The 18,744-nt window shown below is 44.9% G+C and overlaps 1 protein-coding gene across 6 annotated transcripts in view; it reads right to left on the bottom strand.

Annotated features, from left to right (window-relative positions):
- DLG4 (discs large MAGUK scaffold protein 4) overlaps window positions 1-18,744 on the bottom strand; it is a 584,369-nt gene that overhangs the window by 69,102 nt on the left and 496,523 nt on the right. For all 6 annotated transcript variants that reach the window (XM_069215534.1, XM_069215536.1, XM_069215538.1 and 3 more), the window contains 4 exons: window positions 8,497-8,544; window positions 7,676-7,723; window positions 7,217-7,355; window positions 2,888-3,044 (listed from right to left, as the gene is read on the bottom strand). In XM_069215534.1, the coding sequence (XP_069071635.1) occupies window positions 2,888-3,044; window positions 7,217-7,355; window positions 7,676-7,723; window positions 8,497-8,544 (392 nt within the window). The remainder of the gene's footprint in view (window positions 1-2,887; window positions 3,045-7,216; window positions 7,356-7,675; window positions 7,724-8,496; window positions 8,545-18,744) is intronic.

Here is an 18,744-nt window from a genome sequence, read left to right as displayed (position 1 = left end):
TTGTTTTGAGTCAATAGGTCTGCTCTGTTAGGGAGCTTGTGATGTGGTACTACAGAGACAATCCAATTTTGTGTACCAGTGTTGACATGCCCATGGGTCTATGTCCCGTGGAATATTCCTTAAGTCAGGTCCCTGAGGTGTTGGTAAATCTTGTGGAGAGAACTGAGGCTCAATAATAGGCAGGGGAGATTGTGAAGGAGTAAGAGGAAGCACAAGAGAGAGTTCTAGAGAAGGCAGAGGCTGAACTAGAGCCTTATCTTTGTCTATAGAAACCTTTTTTGGTGGAGGAGCAGTGTCCAAGATTTCTTGGAAAGTAAGTTTCCTCTTAATTGGAACTGGAGGAGAAGCAACAATTTGTCCTGGCCCCTGCTGAATATGGAGTTGCCGCTGATGAGCATCCATTATTTAGAGGACTAGCTCCACTGTTAATGCTGTTTCCAAAGACAGACTGAAGTCTTTATAAGGTGGAATTTTCAGTTCTGATGCATTTGAAGCGGAATCCATGTGCCGACGGTAAGCCGTCGGCTCCGAAGCAGACATAGATGGTTTCTTGCTCAGGGCCGAAACACTCAGGTCGATGCTTCAACTTGATCCCATGGCTGATTGTTTTAGTCTTGGTTATTTTTGGTGCTGAGTCTGAGGTGGGGCATCTAAATGCAATTTTCGAATCCAAACATGGCCAGAAGGAAGTGGTGGACAGCTGACCAGCTTGTGGATTTTTGATAAAGTTTTTACGTGGGAGCTTGGGGTTGATGTACTCACAGGTTGTGTGGAGCTAAGAGGCTAACTTTCGATGTCCGATTGAAGATCTGACTCAAATCTTCTATGGGGGAAGCCTCTTCTTGTTGGATCTCCCTTGTTCATGCTGTTCCCCGAAGATATGAGGGGTGTCATCCTGTGTCTTCAACGACATCTTCAGACAATGTGTTCTTCGTTCTCGGAGGGTCTTTTTGGAACAGTAATACTGACAGGCATCACAAGTTTCTTCTTTGTAGTCTGGGGACAAGCAGAGGTTACACACGAGGACGGCTAACCAACTCAGACATCGAAATGTTTCTTAGCCACTCATTTAAATAAGGAAACCTGCATAAAGGACAGTTCAGTTGAACTTCCACTACAGCCAAGAACTTTAGCTAAGTGCATAAGAGAGCCAAAATATATTGTGGAAGACTGGCAGTGGCTCCTCCACAGAGAGGGTTTTTTCATATGTCTAAATAGTGACCATAAGGAATGTGTGGTGATAACCGGATTAGAAGCGGGAAATCTAGGAAATGACACAAACCATGAGCTTTTCTGCGCACTTCAATTAACACCAAAAGCTTCTCATCCTGGTGTGGTATGCTTTGAAGACTTAGAACCTCTGCCCGAAGGAAGATTGAAAAGGTTCTAAAGGGAATGTGCCTTCGCCATATAGTGATGTGGGGACTGTACTACAAACCTGCAATGGTGGTAGAACATTTTCTGCCTAGGGTTCATCAATTTTGGGACTTCCTGTTAGGAAATAAGCTTGAAATTACATTTGTTAGATGTCTGCACTTACTAGCTCTCTGGAATGGGATATGTACTGACAAAAATGTCTTAATGACTTTTTCTTATCCACTAGGGCATATAAAGGAATCTTGAAAATGGAATTGGAGAGATCCTCGTTCAAAGGTAAGAGAGGCTCACTTTACAGAGAGCAGAAAAACATTTCCTAGATTGTATGCCTTCTCCATGGAAGGGTATTCAATTTATAGGGTTCCTGCATCCTTCTTTGCCACCAAACAAAAAAAAAAATAATTGACCCGGAAAGTTGGAGCTATGCAGGGGCTGTGGATGGGCACCAGCCACTGGAAAATCAGTGAAAAGCCTTGCACTTATCGGCATACTATCCTCAAGAAGGATGAGTCAAAAACATAAGCTCCTAATTTAGAGTTTGGAAAATGTGGGACATTTGCCAAAGAGTGGCACATTTTCCATATGTCCAATTTAGAATACATAGACATCAAATAGTTCAGAAAGGGGGCACCCCTCCCCCTTGTTGCAGGAGCCCCACATCTACCCAACTTTAAATCCACCCCTAAAACTTACTTGGTGTGCAGGTCAAAGATATTCTTAAACCTGGCCAACAATGAGTGATGGAGCTTTATGGTTTTCATAATCTGGAAAACAAGTACTCTTGGAGACATTCAGATATGTTGCAGCAGTGTGGTCACTTAATAACCGGGAGGCCAGGCAAATGACGTTACCAGCACGGTTCAGATGACTCCTAAGAGATGTATCACTGAATCGAAAGCCAGCTCAACCACTGATGCACAAAGTCCGTAACCAACATCTCGCGCTTTGAGTCCCTGCAGGGTTTGAAGCTTAGACATACAAATGAAGTGTAAAAGTAAAATCTAAAAAAACTGTTAAAAATAAATCTTTAGAAAATGTGAAATAAATGCTGTTAAAACAGGACAAGGGTTTTGTTCCACATCTCGGAGTCACTCTGCTACTGCTGGTCACCCCTCACTATTATCAAGTGTTTAGGGTCCAGTCCAGGTTTCGAGCCTACTTCTAAAGATAAGGAATCTGCGGGAAAAAAAGTTTATTATAATTAGCTCTCACATGACAAATGCTTAGGGAAGCCAACAGGAATGGTGAGCGGCATGTGACTTTACTCAAATTTGCTTTTACTAGGCACTGTGTAAACTGCTAACTATAACCTTCAGCACTAGGAATACATTCTGCGACTCTGAAGGACACAAGGCTACGACAGGAGAAGGTGTGTGCATTTAGCAGATGCATGTTCATGGTTATGCCTACACCTCAATGACGTGTGTGCACATGTATACTTAGTAATGTTTGTCATGCATGCTACAGAGGGTCTTATTTCCTATGGTTTCCACCATGCATCCCAACTTACCGATAAAATCTGGTCTCCTTTCCGCAGCTCCCCACTGAGGTCTGCCGGCCCACCGGCTAGAATGAAGGAGATGAAGATCCCTTCTCCATCCTCCCCACCTACAATGTTGAACCCCAGCCCCGTGGAGCCCCGGTGAATGACGATCCGCCGCGGTTCCCTGTGGTGGAAAAACAAGAAATCCATCAAAACCTCACATGCTCGTACAACTCCTCAGGGAGGTGCTGACCGAACAAAACAGAAGGTACAACCTTCTGATCACATCCCCATATGGTTATCACCTCTCCTAAACACACTTTAATAAATATTCCAACTCAGCCTAAGGTCACCCTACAAGTGCTAAAAATACACCAATGTAGTGCAACACTGCATTCCCGCAGGTGCCAACCTGCTTCTAAACCGTGCCACTGGCCTATTTAAGTGCAAAAGCATTGCGCTGATGGTGGGTCACACCTCTAGAGATTTGTACTGAAGGCTGCAATCTCAAAGTGTGTTACTTGAAGAGGAGATGCGGTGAGCAGAGGACAGTTTTTATACATCTCTGCGACACAAAATTCACAATTTTTTAGGTCAGTTCTCTATCTCTCGTTATCATTCTGCCCTCTGTCATAACTCACCTAAAGTTAGTATAATTTACGGAGAACTTTTATTTTCAGGAAATTCAACATAAGCAGCTTTTATTCTAGGATACAACCTCCTCTATTTAACACCCCCTCCCACCTGCCCACCCCGGGTTCATGCCACAAATGTTTATGACCTAAGTCTCTATGTCAGAGGAAGTGACATCACACACCATTTGCACCACCCTCCGCCAGGACTTCATATGAAGGACCATGTTTAAGCTTTGTCTGCAAAGATGGCCAATCATACACTTAGCGAAAGTTCAAGCTGTCAGAAAGCAATGCTTCCAACTGCCACACAGAAACTGTTGACTAATCTAATGAAAGGGTAAAGGTACACTCAATTTAGGTAGGTTGTAGGGTTTGCAAAACAGCATACAGTTATTGCATGTAACAAGATAAGTACATAACTGCTCCACATGCCAAAGCCAAAAAACATCATGATGGTCTTGAAAGCTCTTTTTTGGATTGTTATTTTTCTTTTCTTTGGTTTATAGCTTTAACTGAAATAGTAAGCTGGTAAATGTCTCATGCCCAAAGAGAGGTTCTGTGATTTGTTTGACTTTACCACAATGACTCATAGTTTATGCACCAGCCAGGAGATGAATGGCAGAGCATCAGAAAAGCTGAATTATTTGCTTACACAGAACCGCAGCTATTGTCTCTGCCCAAGATATGTTTTCTAAACAAATGCAAATTTCTGTCGCTTCAAATAATCTGCAGTGAAAAAATAGTTGTCAATTTGCGAAAGCAGCCGCAGTTTCATGACAAGACCAGAGCAGCAGGTATTTGAATTTATTTTGTATTTTCTGCAGCAGGTGCTAAAAGTGAGAGTAAGAATCCTTGCTAAGAGCAGTTATGATACCCTCCTATTGCTGTTAATTACAATATTCTGGGAGCTCAGGGAAAGCAAGTGACAAGCCATGTTGTCTTGAAATGTTACTAATTGGCGTAGTTCAGGCCTCGTCATGACACTGAATAACCAGTCAATTGCTGCAACGAGGCAAATGAAGTGCATATCCCCAAAAGGAAGCAACTGGGAACAGGTCCAACTTTGTTTTTAGAATTGCCCATTCACACCTACATTTTCTGAGTTATGATAGTTAAAGTTATAATGTGGATTAACTTTACAGGGATCTACCAAATGTATTTACTCCAAAAGGCAGACAATATCTCAACTTACATACAAATCCATCTAATTCTTACAGAAGAAAGACTGGGTAATGCCATTTTTCTTTCTTGACACTGGATGGTTCCTTAATTTATTTTTCAATATTTTTTTAATTTTAACAACACTGCAACACATTATTGCTCAGTCAGTAAGGTTATCCAGTTTACACTGTGACAAGTTCATTATGTTCTACTGACACAAACATCTTTATTTTCCCTCATCTGATATACTTATTACACATTTGGTTCTTTACATGTCAGAGTTCTTATCTGAAAATAATGGTCTAAAGCATTCACAGATGTATTTTGACCTAGAGGTGTGTGGCTGCAGCATTGCATACAGCTCAAGCCGGTAACCACAGTAGGCCAGCTCTTTCATCCAATCAGCTCTGCGTGGGCTCTGTCCCTGCCCCCATCACACCGCTACATTCCTCTTAGCCAACTCCAACGATATCTGCAGCAGTTTCCTAGACGACTTGGCTTAGGTGTAACCGAGATCTCTGCTGCTACCATCTTGGACACTTCATGCTTCATGACAGACTAACACTTCCTAATATTCTGGTATGCCCAAGTCAGGAGTGACATCTTCCACTGAGGCTTGTGGTGGTAGACCCATGTTTCATATCATAAGTGTAGTACCTCCTATGTAGGAATTTAAGTTGTAGCAACCTGTGTCTGCCTTTGGTTGAAATTTCCTTAGCTGGCAAACATCAGAATGCCAATTGGTCTGTGTCACGTGTGTATCCCAGCTCTGCTTCCCATTGTTCTTCAGGGACATCACTCTCCTCAGGTAGGGTACCAGTAACAAATCATACATATTCCATGATTTGGTTGATGCTGCATTTGCCATTAGCGTGGACAATAATTGCCAGGCCTTAGGCTCCATTATTGTATTTCTTATCCTGTCACGTAGGAATAATTGTATGACATAGCTTGGTATTCTATCAATTGACCATTATAAATTTTCGCTTGTCAGGTCTCCCAATTTTCATACCAGTGTTTTGCTTAGTTTTTCTATAGCTTTAAGCTCTACAATTAGGATATCAATCATTACAGGGCAATGGTAATTCCGGAGAGTACATACGTTCCATGCCACAGATCGTCGCCACCTTCTGCCTTGTGTGATGCATACACGCAACTCTGTTTATTTCACTTTGGGATTTAGGGGAGTTTGCCTAGAATGATAGCTTGAAATGATCTTGAATGAATGAAATCCCTTTCAGTCACTGTATTTGGAGGGTCATTTTCCATAGGAAAGCAACAATATGCATAGATAGGCCTTTGTTACCAGGTAGTATTCTTCAAAATACAGGGATGCAAAACCCCGTAAGCTACACAGCTTGGTAAGGGGCTTCCAGTTGATTTGCAGTTGATGACCTGCCAATGCCAATTTAGTCACTGTGGATTTTATCTGTTCAAAATATTTGTGGTTCATGAGCATTGTAATATTCTGAAATAAGTAGAGTATTTTAGGTTACACTACCATTTTCCTCAGAGAAATCCTCCACTTTCAACCCGAGATGTGATTTTATCCATTAGGATCCCATAATTCTCTCCTATCACCTGTTGAAGTTATCAGGGAAACAATATACCTAGATATCATACAGGCGTTTCTTGCAATTTTAGCGGGAAATTAGATTCAAATGCCTTTGAAAATCTTGTTAGTGGCATACCCACTGGTTTCTCCCAACCTTGAGCTCTTACCCAACAGTATATACTCCCTACTCTAGTGGGGTTATGTTTATTTCCAGATATTAAATAACAATAAATCCTCTGCATGTAATAATAATAATATTTTACCTCCATTATATCTCAATACTCTGTCTGAATGGCATTCCCTCAGTTACTTAACAACAGCTCAACAGCGAGAAGAAACAAGCCAGGTGACAAGGGGTACCCTTGCTGAGTGCCCCTTGCCACCTCCATAACACCAGAGTTTAGGCCATTAATTCTAACAGTTCTTCTAGTAGAGCAATTGTATTAGTTCATGTCCTGTTTTATTTTACTCCGAATTGCCTATCTGTACAAACCTACCTCAGCCCAAAGTGTAACAGAGTCGGACGGAGCATAGCCTTATCCACTTGAACAATCAAATAGTGTTCGAGGTTCAAGAACTCCAAGTCCTTCAAGACGAGGGGTGCACGGTGCCTTTTATTGTTTTCAACCTTCACAAAGTACTATGGAAAGGATTGCACCTTCGTGAAGTTTGCAGTTTACAATTTTCCATATCTGCATGTAAATTGTGTCTTTATGTCTTCACTGAACAAAGGTTGTGCTTGTTTCCAACTTGCACACTAACATTATGCATACAAAAAGTCTGCAAAAAGAGAGATTGGACAGAAATATTTTCAAGACATTTTCTAGCCTGGCTGGTTCAACTTGGCACACCTACAGACAAGATTGCTGCCACATAGGTGTCAGAAGCTAAAGTGACTAATGGTGCATCAAGCCTTGGTGCCACTATGATGGATAATCAAGAGCTGAAGGACTCAGAGGCCGTCTCCCCACTCCTCAGACCTTGTTCCTGCACTCATCCACTTACCTGGGAACATCCTCTTCTCCCATAAGCTCCTTAGGGATGGGTGAGTACCGACTCGGGGAGGTTGGGGTCAGGGCCTGGGGGTAGTCGGTGCCTAGGTAACTGGACTGGTTGAGGTCACTGTCCATGTGTTGAGTGTAAGCTGTGATGGAGACAAAACAAAAAGGGGGTTTACTGAGCTGGAGAGTGACAGGGTTATAAGTGACAGAGATGTGAAAGGATAGTAGGATACTGATGAAAAGGAGGTCACTTAGCCAGAGGGTACCAAAAATGTAAATGACCAAGAGAGAGGAAGATAGGGAGATAGAGGATCAGGGGAATAGGGATACAGAGACATGGAGGGAGAAAGGATGATGTACAGATAGAAGAAACAGTGAGTGAAGAGACAACATGACAGAGAGAAAGAGTGCAAGGAGGAGCAGACGAGGGAGAGGTGCATCAGGTTCGGAGGACTGTCCATGCCTTGGTAGCTGGTCTGGTTGAGATCGCTGTCCATGTGTTGAGTGTAGGCTGTAAGGAGACAGAGGGAGAAAGGAGGTCAGTCAGATGGAGAAACAGCTGGAGGCATAAAAGTGAAGGCGTTGGGTTGATGGGGGTGAAGGAACAGGGAGAGAGTGAGAGCAAATAAAGCCATGAAGGAGGAGATCCACCCACAAGATGGAGGAAGGGGAAGAAAGAAGATGGAAGTGCAAAGAAGAACAAAGGGGGAAGAGGGAGGGAGAAGGAAACAGAGGCAAATAGTGGAAAAGTTGTGAGAAAGCGACAGAAGGGGAGGGGGAAGGACTGGAAGAGTACTGGAGCAAGCCATGCAGATGAAAGAAAAAGGTTAAGTAAGGAGATTATGAATTACGTTTGAGGGTGGGGGAAAGAGAAGGAAGACAGAGGAGTGCACAAGAAAGTGAGAAACAGAAAAAGCATCAGAGTGAAAAGAAGTGCCCAAGAGCAATACACAACCCAGAAGAAGAAGGACAAAGAAAGGAAGTGTTAGAGGAGGATGGGAAGGTGTGAAATTGGAATAAGTGATAAAATGAGTGAGGATGAATGCCAGGCGATTGTGGGAGGATTTTGGTGGCGAGAAGGAAGGAAAGAGAGATAAGGTGTGATATAAAGAGAAGAAGGGGAGGAACATGTATTGAGAGTTGCATGGGATAGAATGAGAAAGGAAAGATAGGCAGAGGATGGAGGATGGAGCAGAGAAATCTGCTAGGACAGGTGAAAGGTGTCCCGTGGGGAGATGAGAGAGTGAAGTCGATGGACAGAGGTTATGGAGTGCTCATCCGTGCCTTGATAGCTGGGCTGGCTAATCTCGCTGTCCATGTGCTGAGAATAGGCTGCAAAGGAGAAAAAGACATTGGGTCATTGACTCGGATTGGCCCCAGAGAATCTGGAAGAGAGACAAAAATATAGGGCAAAGAGCTCAGGTGTGAGATACCCATTATGAAAGGTCAATAGAGAGGCGAGTGACCAGCAGGGGGAGGATATATTACAACAGGGGAAGAAAACATCAAATACAAGCATACATGCATTCCAACAAATACAACTTTATACTGGGTTTAAGCTCAATAACATAACTTTCATACACTTGTGGCCACACCAGCAAGCAAACATGAAGCTACTATAGAGGAAAAGATCGTCAGAAAACATATTCCCTTTAATTCAAACAGGAGAGTGAAATCCATTTGTTGATTCTTTCTCAGAGAGGTAGCCATCTTTTGTTACTCAGTAGCAAAACACTGAAATGCTAACCTGCAGGACTCTTGCGAGTGAAATAACATTCACTGTGTGGCTTTTATTTGCATAGTGTGTTAAATACAAGTCTGGGGTTGTCTTCTTTCACATAGAGGGGGAAGGTGCCCTAGCAGTTCTGGATGGGGCACTACCAAAATTGTTTTGTATTCAGCAGGACTGTAGTGGCAAAAAAATAGAAACCAGGATGTATCTAAATGCATTTACTAGAGGATGAAATTAAATCAAACTTTCCACTTGTCTGTTTTTTTTCCCCTTATTAACACACTACGAGTAGGTCTGACCAAGCCTAGATGTGGTTACCTAGGACTCAAACTGCACCTCATTAACTAAGTTTAACAAGGCTAAAACTGGTCCAGGGTGCCATACACAGGGGATGTGGGCTAGTAGTTTAAAGGAAACAATCCTTTTGGGATGGGGCCAAATCTTTTTCATATGGTAGTGCCAGAGTGAGCAAATAAACTGATAGCCTTGAATGAGACCAAAACAAATGTCCAGTGAATGGGACTATTTTAAGCAGTCAACCCATGACTGAGATTAATTTAAGCACACACAAGTTTTTGCATTCAACCCGTTTATTTGTTTATTATTCTTTATGTGAACAGTACAAGATGAATCTCAAAATTTAGGGATGACAGTATCTATTTTACAGATGATTGGTGACTGGAAGAAAGCAAGGTGGCACTGCTTGTGGCTGACCATTTTATGGATGTAAACCTTGATGGATAGAATTGAGGTGATTGGTCTGTCAGGAAGTGCTAGACCACTTGGAATGTGAAATCGAGAAGTAGCTTCAATATCTGCAAAGTTTCTGAAGTCTGACAAATCAATAATGGACACTATCTACAACACATAGTAGAAAAAACCTCCTTAGACCTGCTCCTCTGTTTAGAGTAAATTTCAGATCTGGTTACCATAAAATTCAAAACGATTCCAGAGATCTTCCAGAAAATTGATATAGACCAACTGCTCATGGCCTGCAAAGTCAGTGCAGCTTCATCAGATACACCAACTGGGAGAGACTGCCATGTTGCTTTCAGGACCTCACATACTAAGTTGACTACCTTGGTGCCTAAGTCGGAACCCTTTGTTATTAGCTACCATTAACTAGTGTATGCATGGCCTCCCTCGTAAGATTTTACATTGTTTGTGACTTGCTCCTGCTACAGTCAACTTTTTAATGAAAAGATGGACGTTGGATAACTTACAGAGAAAAAAAAACATGCGCATATAGAGACTGCATGTCTCCAGAGACACCTCCTTTTGCTTGACCTCTTCACTGAACTCTACCACTGGGCAGCTCTGAGTTTATGGAATCTACAGTCACCACCTACTCGGGTGGATTAGAACTCCTGATTACCTCGAAATCTCATGTTAACCTTCTTCACGACACCGGACACCTAACATCAGACAGGCCAGCCCCCACTAAAAAAACATTCACAAAGAGGCCCCAGTAGCTTTTGTTCCAAAAATATTAGGATGGCATTTATTATTTTGACATTTTTCACCCCAAATCTTCTTGGGTTTTAAGGATTCACACATTTTACTGTGCTTGTATTTGTTTGTCCCTGTATCCACCAGCACATCTGGCTGGTTAAGCCATGATATGGGCCTGCGCTACCTGTAAGTGAGTGACACGTAGTTCAAATAGTCAAACAGTGACTGCTCTCCATTAGCGAAACAAGCCTCTGATCTCTTTTCCGCTTCTGTTTTTTCCAGCCAGTTTCTCCTTGGCTACCTCTTTTAAGAGGTCAATATGATCGATCACATTTACGAGCATGTTATTGTAGACCGAAGTGGATCAATAGCCTCATTGGAATGGGGTGGTTGTTAGTGCACACTGTATCAATTGATAGCATGCGCCTTTGTTCAAGGTTGGCCCAGTTAAGGAATCGTTAGCTCATTTTTGCTCAGTTGAAAGGTATGAGTAATGAAGACACTGGTAAATGCAGTAATATCATGCAGGGGCACATTTACTTCAGTGCCCGGTGAAGTGGGAGCTTGTGGGTAACCTGAATGTATTGATGAAAGCAGGGGCTACTCTGATCCATCACGGTAAAGTGCATGTAATGTCACACCAACCTCCTGGAACATGGAGTGTTTAAAAACACATAAATTAATCATACAAGAGTTTCATTATAACTATTAATACTCTCATTCTTAATAGTGTGGTACTCATACATTTATGCTGGAGTCTGATCAAGGACAAATGCCAGAGGAGATCACCTGAAAAATAACATAGGTGTGAAGCGAGAAGGGGTAGGAAGGAACTTAAAGATGGAGGGAAGGCGTGGGGAGGCTCAGTAATTACCATAGGCAAAGCCAATAGGTCTGGCGTTATTGTACAAAAACTATAATGGTGTTAATGCGAGTTTCTTTCACAAATGCACTTTATCACATTAAAGCCTGTCCTACTGGTAATACTGGAGCAAACAATGATTGCTTTTTATATGCAGTATTTATAGAACATGCAGAATCCATTGTGATAGTTAGTGCATTTTTCATTTTTTTTTTTTTAATTCTGAACCGTAAGACCCTAACCTTTAATCTAACTCTAAACCCAAGTCTAACCCTCTTCCTAACCTGAATCTTTACCCTATCATCTTATCCAGTGTCGCTCGTCTAATTTAAATATTTTCTTTGGAAAACATTTCATTAAATGTCCTGAGACACACTTGCAGGTTTCTGGATGGTGCCTAGTGTAGTATAGTGGGCGTTAGCTGTGGTGTAGGTTATATGTGGTAATTTAAGGATTATGCGTCAAGGAAGCCTATTACAAGGATCCAAAACTAGCCATTTTAACTTCAAATTACAAATGACTTTAGGATTCACTGAAAGAAAACAGGATTGGTAATCGTGGGCATGGAATTATACACCCTGTAGGATATGGCAATGCCAAGGATCAAATTACTCAGTAGTACAAGATTTCCCCTGCAGAAATGTGAATAACCACAGGAATCAGAGCTTCCACACCAACTGCTGTATGTTTTTCCACAAGTTCAGATCCTTTCTCCATGCACAGTACTTGAAAAAATTTGGACAGAAACTCTTGTGTCCATCCAAATAAGAACGACAGAGGCACTCTGTTTTTTAACTTTGTGGTTTTTAATATAGAGAAACAAAGACATCACAAAAGCATGAATATGCAGATAATATAAGCACAACAAGTCAATCAGATACTATAGTCCAATCCAAATGTAATACTGTGGGAAATCAGTATATATTACAATGCTTAGTGTGTAATGCAGGGCTTTAAGGGACATCCGTGGGCAATGGAAGGCTGTGCTCGTAAGTAGGGTAGTGTCGCTTGTCTTCTGTAGTAGGGACGGGTATGTCCTTAGAGTTTGCAATATATCCTTCGTGCGTGAAGCTGGAGGTTACCAAGGGGTGTATAGTTCACCCAGTAGGATCGCAATAAGTGAGATCTCGCAGCCAGGCCGCCTCCGTGGGGCACTTACCACTGCCCCAGTGCACAGCAATCCAGCGTTTAGCTAGCAACAGTGCTATAGCAGCGAAAGACCGAACAGACATTGGCAGTGGTTCAACGTAACCCAAAAATGCCTGAAGAGGATCAGGGGCATTCTCTTGGCCAGTCATGTGGGGCAAGACAGAATGTATAACACACTCACAAGCAGAGATAATAGAACAGGACCAGACTAAGGGGTCATTCTGACCCTGGCGGTCCGAGACCGCCAGGGCTATAATGACTTAAAGCACCAACAGGCTGGCGGTGCTTTCTTCCCTATTCTGACCGCAGCGGTAAAGCCGCGGTCGCACTGCCGGGGCCGGCGGTTTTCCGCTGTTTCTTCCCCGGCGGTGGGGATTATGACCCCCTTACCGCCAGCCTGTTTCTGGCGGTTTTCACCACCAGGAAGAGGCTGGCGGTAAGGGGTGTCCATTGGCATGGGCAGTGCAGGGGCCCCCTAACAGGGCCCCGGCCACCTTTTCACTGTCTGCATAGCAGACAGTGAAAAGCGAGACGGGTGCAACTGCACCCGTCGCACGGCCGCAACACCACCGGCTCCATTCGGAGCCGCTCCTGTGTTGCGGCCTCATTCCCGCTGGGCCGGCGGGCATGTCGGAATGGGGGCCGCATGAGTGCGGCCGCATGGCGGTTTACGCCTGGCGGGCGGCGGTAGCCGCCCGCCAAGGTCGGAATGACCCCCTAAGTGTATAAAAAAAAAAAACTTTAAAAAAATCAGCATGTTCGGCTTTGCAGTGTGGACAGTGATGGGACCGTGTAGGGTCTAATCTAGAAAGAGCACATGGGGGGGGGGGTGTATGCTTGGTGTAAGAATTTAAAATGTAACAGTTTATGACAAAAGTTGTTTGACAACAGTTTAACCTGTGTACAACAATAATACCAGATTTTTTCAGGCAAAGAGCACCCAGATCCATCCCCCAGGTGACCCTTGACTTTTCTGGCCCACGAGGTCTGAGCTGCAGGAAGCAGTGGTACAGTCGTGAAATTAGATGTGCACAGTTAGAAGCTGTAATGATTAAGGACAGTGGGGGGAAATCCTTTGGTTCCGCCGGTTGTGTGTGCAATGTAGTGCGTATTGTACTCTATAGTCTGCAGGATGAGGATTGATGCCCCCTGTCACATTCGTGGCTGAGCGGAGCATGGAAACTGCAAACAGGTCCCAAACCATACGTAACTGGAGGAAAGCAAGGGTGGTGTGAGTTAGCCGTTCACAGGAGCCATGGATTGTTGGATAGGGGAATGTGTGGTGAGTAAAGGGTGTCAAATCCCAGGTAACAGTAGTTTCGACCATGCCTAAGGTTGTGGGGAGCATCTGTATTTCAGCTGGATTTCTCTGTCGGCCTTGCAGCGGCAGGACAGCAAGAGATGCAGAGGGGGGTTTATGATCGTCCCGGCTAAGATTTTGGACCCTGTTAGTGGGACGGTACCAGTAGTGAGCAAAGTACACCTGGGCAACTAGGTAATAAAGATGGAAGTCCGGTACACCAAAGCCTCCACGTTCAAATAAGAGTGTTAGTACGGACCAGAGCATATGGGGTCATCAACCCACCCAAACCAATCAAGTAATAAGGCCACGCAGCGTGTCGAAGAAGTGTTTAGTAAGGGCAATTGGAATATTTAGGAAGTATAGAAATTGTGGGAGAACCACCACCTTAATTATGGCATCTGGGCCGGCAAGAGACAGGGGCAAAGAGATCAATCACTCAATTTGTTTAGTAAGTTTATCAACTGCCGGGCCGTAGCAGCGCGAATAACTTCAGCGCCGCTCCTTTGGAGATGTACACCGAGGTATTTAGTGGTGTCTTCTCTCCAGATTAAAGTATAAGGGAGTTGGCAAGGAGCCGTGGCGTCAGTAAGAGGCAATAATTTGAATGTAGATGGTGTTCTTGGAAATGGCACAAAAGGGGATCCATGCAAAAGATAAATAAAGGGGGGAGGACGGACATCACTAGCGAGAGCGCCCCATTAACCTGAACCTGAGGCGAGTGGGACATGTATAACAATGTTATAAGGACTCGCAAGACCCGTGGTATACCTAGTTTATACAGCACGCCATAGAAAAAAGGCCACTCAAGAGATTCAAAAGCCTTTACTGTGTCTAGCCTGACAGCGGCCGCTAACAATTCCAGAGTTATCTTGTTTAGGATGGCAAAAAACGAACCAATTAGTCAAAGTAGAATGTGGGATACAAAACCTAATTTCTTGGGGGCTATTACGCTTTCCATAAGTAAGGACAGACATGGAGCAAGGACTTTGGCTAGGATCTTATTGTCATGGTTGAGTAATGATAATGGGCGATTTGAGGGGGCTTCCCGGGCTTAAAGAAAAGTACAATCACAGGCTCGCGCATGTTAGGGGGGGAGGATACCCTGATCAAGGAACTCAGCGTAGACCTCAAGTAGGTGCGGAATAAGGACAGCTTTTACACCTTATGGAAAGCGCCTGTAAAGCCGTCAGATCCCGGGGCCTTAGTACGCCCAGGAGAACCTATAGCCTGTGACACCTCTTCGGAGGTAATGGGAGGCTAGAAAGTGCTGCTGGCCAGCGTCAAGCCACACCATAGCAAAGCCAAGTAATCTGTAAGGTTGTATGCAGTGGTACGTGACGTATATAATGATCCATAATACGTTGTGTAAGTAGATATATGGTGGGGATGTCTGCAGCCATCTCCCCATTGTCCATCTGGAGAGTGGTAACGTAGGAGGATTGATAAGAAAGGCGCAGCAGGTGTGCAAGTGTGTGGCCACGTCGTTCGCCCTCACTCTCAACTATAGCAAGTTCTCCCCTGATAGAGCAGAGCACCCCAGCGTGTTTGACAATGCACACTCCTCTGATGTAGGCCTTGAAGGTGTCCCAGAACATGGCATGTTTCTGAACTGTGTTCACTCTGAGAGCAAAGTACTCAGATGTAGCGTTGCTAATATCAGAGCGCAACACTGCATCGTGCAGTGCATTTGCAGGAAAACACTCCGAGCAGATCTGCAGAGTCTGCGACAGAATACACAGGGTAGTTATTACCTGAGAGTGATCAGACAATGTATGTTGGGGGAGATAAAAGCTCTCAATAAGCCAGAGGGATGCAGCCAGCGTCTCATACCGGTGATCAATTCGGGACCATACATCATGGGGGCTAGAATAAAAAGTATATGCTGCAGCGGTTGAGTTGAGGGCGCGCCAAGTGTCAGTGAGCTTATCAGTGTGAAGCAGAGTATGCAATGTCTGTATGGAACAAGGAGCCGGTGGTGTCTAATTGTGGGAGGCAAGTGAGGTTAAAGTCTCCGCTTAGTAAGTTGTGTTCAGGTTGGAAGTGATCCATCTGGGCCAAAAGGTCTTAGAAAAACTCAAGGGAGTCTGTGTTGGGCGCGCAGACAAGGAGAAGAAGGATGCCAGTTAGGGGGATCAATAGATATCAGTGGGTGTGGTCCTTTGGCAGCTATGAGAAGTAGTCTAGACAGCAGTGAATACCACCTACACACAAGGCAGTGTCTTACATTAATGTTTCCGGTGAGTGATGCAAAGGGTCCCTCGGAGAGTGATGCCAAGTCGTTGAAGTGATCCAATGTCTGTTGTTTGCAAAGTACTGAAGATGCAGTGCTTACCATTCAGTTCGCTGCGCAGGCGTGCAGGGTATAAAATGCCTTAGCACAGGCCAGCTCACTGTAGTAGATTTTTGACATCTGCATATTTGTGACAAGCTTCCTGAACCACAGGAGTGAAGTCAGGGCATAGCGGCAGAGTCATTCCCTGAAACTGCAGCGGGACGTATCGTGGGCTTGACAGAGAGCTACGTCACAGACCCGATAGTTTAGTAGGCAGGCAACGACGGGCAGGGAGGAGCTCCAAGGGATGGGTCAGGTCCCTAAGATCAATGTGCCCTCGCCACCTTAAAGGTAGCAGTAAAGGAGCCCCTATTAAACAGTTCTATGAGGAGATGTTCAATATAAGTACTCATCAGCTGGGTGTCGGTGGATTCAGCCACGCCCGTGATACAGATATTATTGCGCCATAAGTGAGCCTCTAGATCTTTGTTTTTTGCCACTGAGGCCTTCAGCAATTGCTCAACTCTCTCCATGCACCTGGTCGGGGTCATTGCGCCGTCCTCCACACGCCAGATATCCATTGTTCGACAGCACCCAGCCTGGTGGAGTGTTTGTCCAGGTGCTCATGTATTCCATCCAAACGCATCGTACATGCATTCCATCCAAAGGCATCGTAACAGTGTGTCTATGGCCTTAAAACCTTTATTGCTGCGGTCCCCTCCAGCGGGGGGCACTGCGCGCCATCAGCTGGGTCCATGCCAGGTTGTTTCTCAATCCTCTGGTGCTGGGGGTCTTGGATGAATCAAAATAAATTTGTTGTTGTTTAGGGTCACTGCAACCCATCTGAGATCAGCAAAGGAGTAAAGGTTGGACAACATGGAACAGCCAGGGAGGGGTGGTACAACAGTCTTCGGGTTGAGGGAGGCCTCGACAAAGTGCAGCCACAGTGAAGTGAGCGGCAGCCAGCCACACGGTCCAAGGAGTAGCTGGCCTCACATCAAGGATGAAGGAGGTAAGTATCGTGGCGCGGGGACCTGCGTTTACTATTTGGATGTCGCAGATGGTCATTCAGGGCAATGGGGCTGCAGGGTGTGCGATGTGTCAACGGATCGCATGCACCGCAATGATGTGGTGGAAAATCTACAATGTGCTAAGACTAGTAATCACTTACCAGCATCTCCCTCACTGAGAGGGCCCGAAAGATCAGTCCCTCGTTGCAGCCTGCAGTCCAGCCAAATTGAGGAGGCTGTGCACCATCAGGGGGTGGCATGGAGCACCCAAGAGGTGCCGTAGTCCTCACTGACACAGGCCCCAGAGCCCTGCAACCTCCACAGCCTTGGGAGCATGGGCAGGTGGAGAATCTGAAGACCACTGGCATTGGCCACATCAGACGGAGAGCTGAACGAAAAGTGGCCCTGTCCTCGGGCTCACCCTCGGGGCTTCTGAGGAACGCGTCAGGTGCGGCAGCTGGTTGCATGCTCCCCCACACCCCAGTGCAGCACCGGTAAGCACCCTATCACCAGCAGTGGGGTCAGTGGCACTCAGGGGTCAGGGCAGAGGATGGCGATGGGAAGCATTTATTTGCAGGCGTTGTCCTGAGAGGATGGTGATGGGAAGCATTTATTTGCATTTATTTGCATTTATTTGCAGGCGTTGTCCTGGGAGCTTCACAGCCAGCTTGGTTGGTGGTTAGGCCACGCCCCCTACAAAGGGACTCTTAATGAGGGCTTTAGAGGGCAAATGATTGAGCATCATGGGAAGGTTCCACTAGCCAGGGTACAGAAGTGAACTCTGCTCTTGTGATGTCCCAGCAGAAAGGTGCTTATGATAGTACTGGGGTAATTCTGAAACGTGGGAAGCACCTTTGTCAACATGTCTCTGGAAGTCACTGCCCCTTCCATCTAGCCACCCGTAGCAGGACACATGACATAATCCCATGTTCTTGAGGTCCATGACTGTTGGAGTCAGTGTACGCTTGTTTTGTAAATGAAGGGCAAACTCTAAGAAAGGCTAGAACTGGCCCCTGAATGGGCTACTCCATTCCTCCAGTGTTCAAGGCCTTACCGAAGAAGCTAAGCCTCAATCTCAAATTGAGCATCCTCTTCACAAAATCAACTCATGAAGGTGCTCAGAAGAAGTGAATGGACTCCAGAGACTGGAACAGTAAGTCCCACCATTCAGAAAGATCCATACTACAGTGTTTAGAGGATCTTCCCCACGAAACATTCTTATCTGGGCCCTTGTTGATGAAATTACGCCAACAGTTTCAGCCTCCCTCCATATGAAGCCCCTGAAGGTGCAGAACCTTGAACGACAGATTCTTCTGGTATTTGACAGTAGCAAGTCCCGTGAGTGGGTGATCGAAGGACAACTTCTCCACCAAGGGAAGGTTCTTGTACCCATATCCAATTCAGGCCTAAGAATGTCAATCTCTGAGTTGGTTTTGGTCCAGTTTCATCCGCTTGAGCAACGATTGCAGTGAAATGATAACATCCGAGGGTGCCAATGGAGGACATAGGCATTTTCATCTATGGGAGCCCTGGAGAGAATCATTCCAGGAGACTACTCCTTCACATTTTATATTGAGAATTAGAGCCAGAGCAACTCACCTCCTTATCTCTCTCTTAACACTGTCTCCTCTTTGATGTTCTGGTGTTGCTCTAAGGATCGGTCCCAGTATCATTCCACAGACTAGCCTTACAAGAGCCTGTGCCGTCCAAGGCTTGTCTTGTTGTAACATGCCTTTCAGGCAGTCAGGCAGA

This window comes from Pleurodeles waltl, chromosome 12, assembly GCF_031143425.1.
Source record: "Pleurodeles waltl isolate 20211129_DDA chromosome 12, aPleWal1.hap1.20221129, whole genome shotgun sequence".
NCBI lineage: Eukaryota > Metazoa > Chordata > Amphibia > Caudata > Salamandridae > Pleurodeles > Pleurodeles waltl.
The sequence above is the reverse complement of the archived record's forward strand: the minus strand, read 5'-3'. Positions and strand labels throughout refer to the sequence as shown.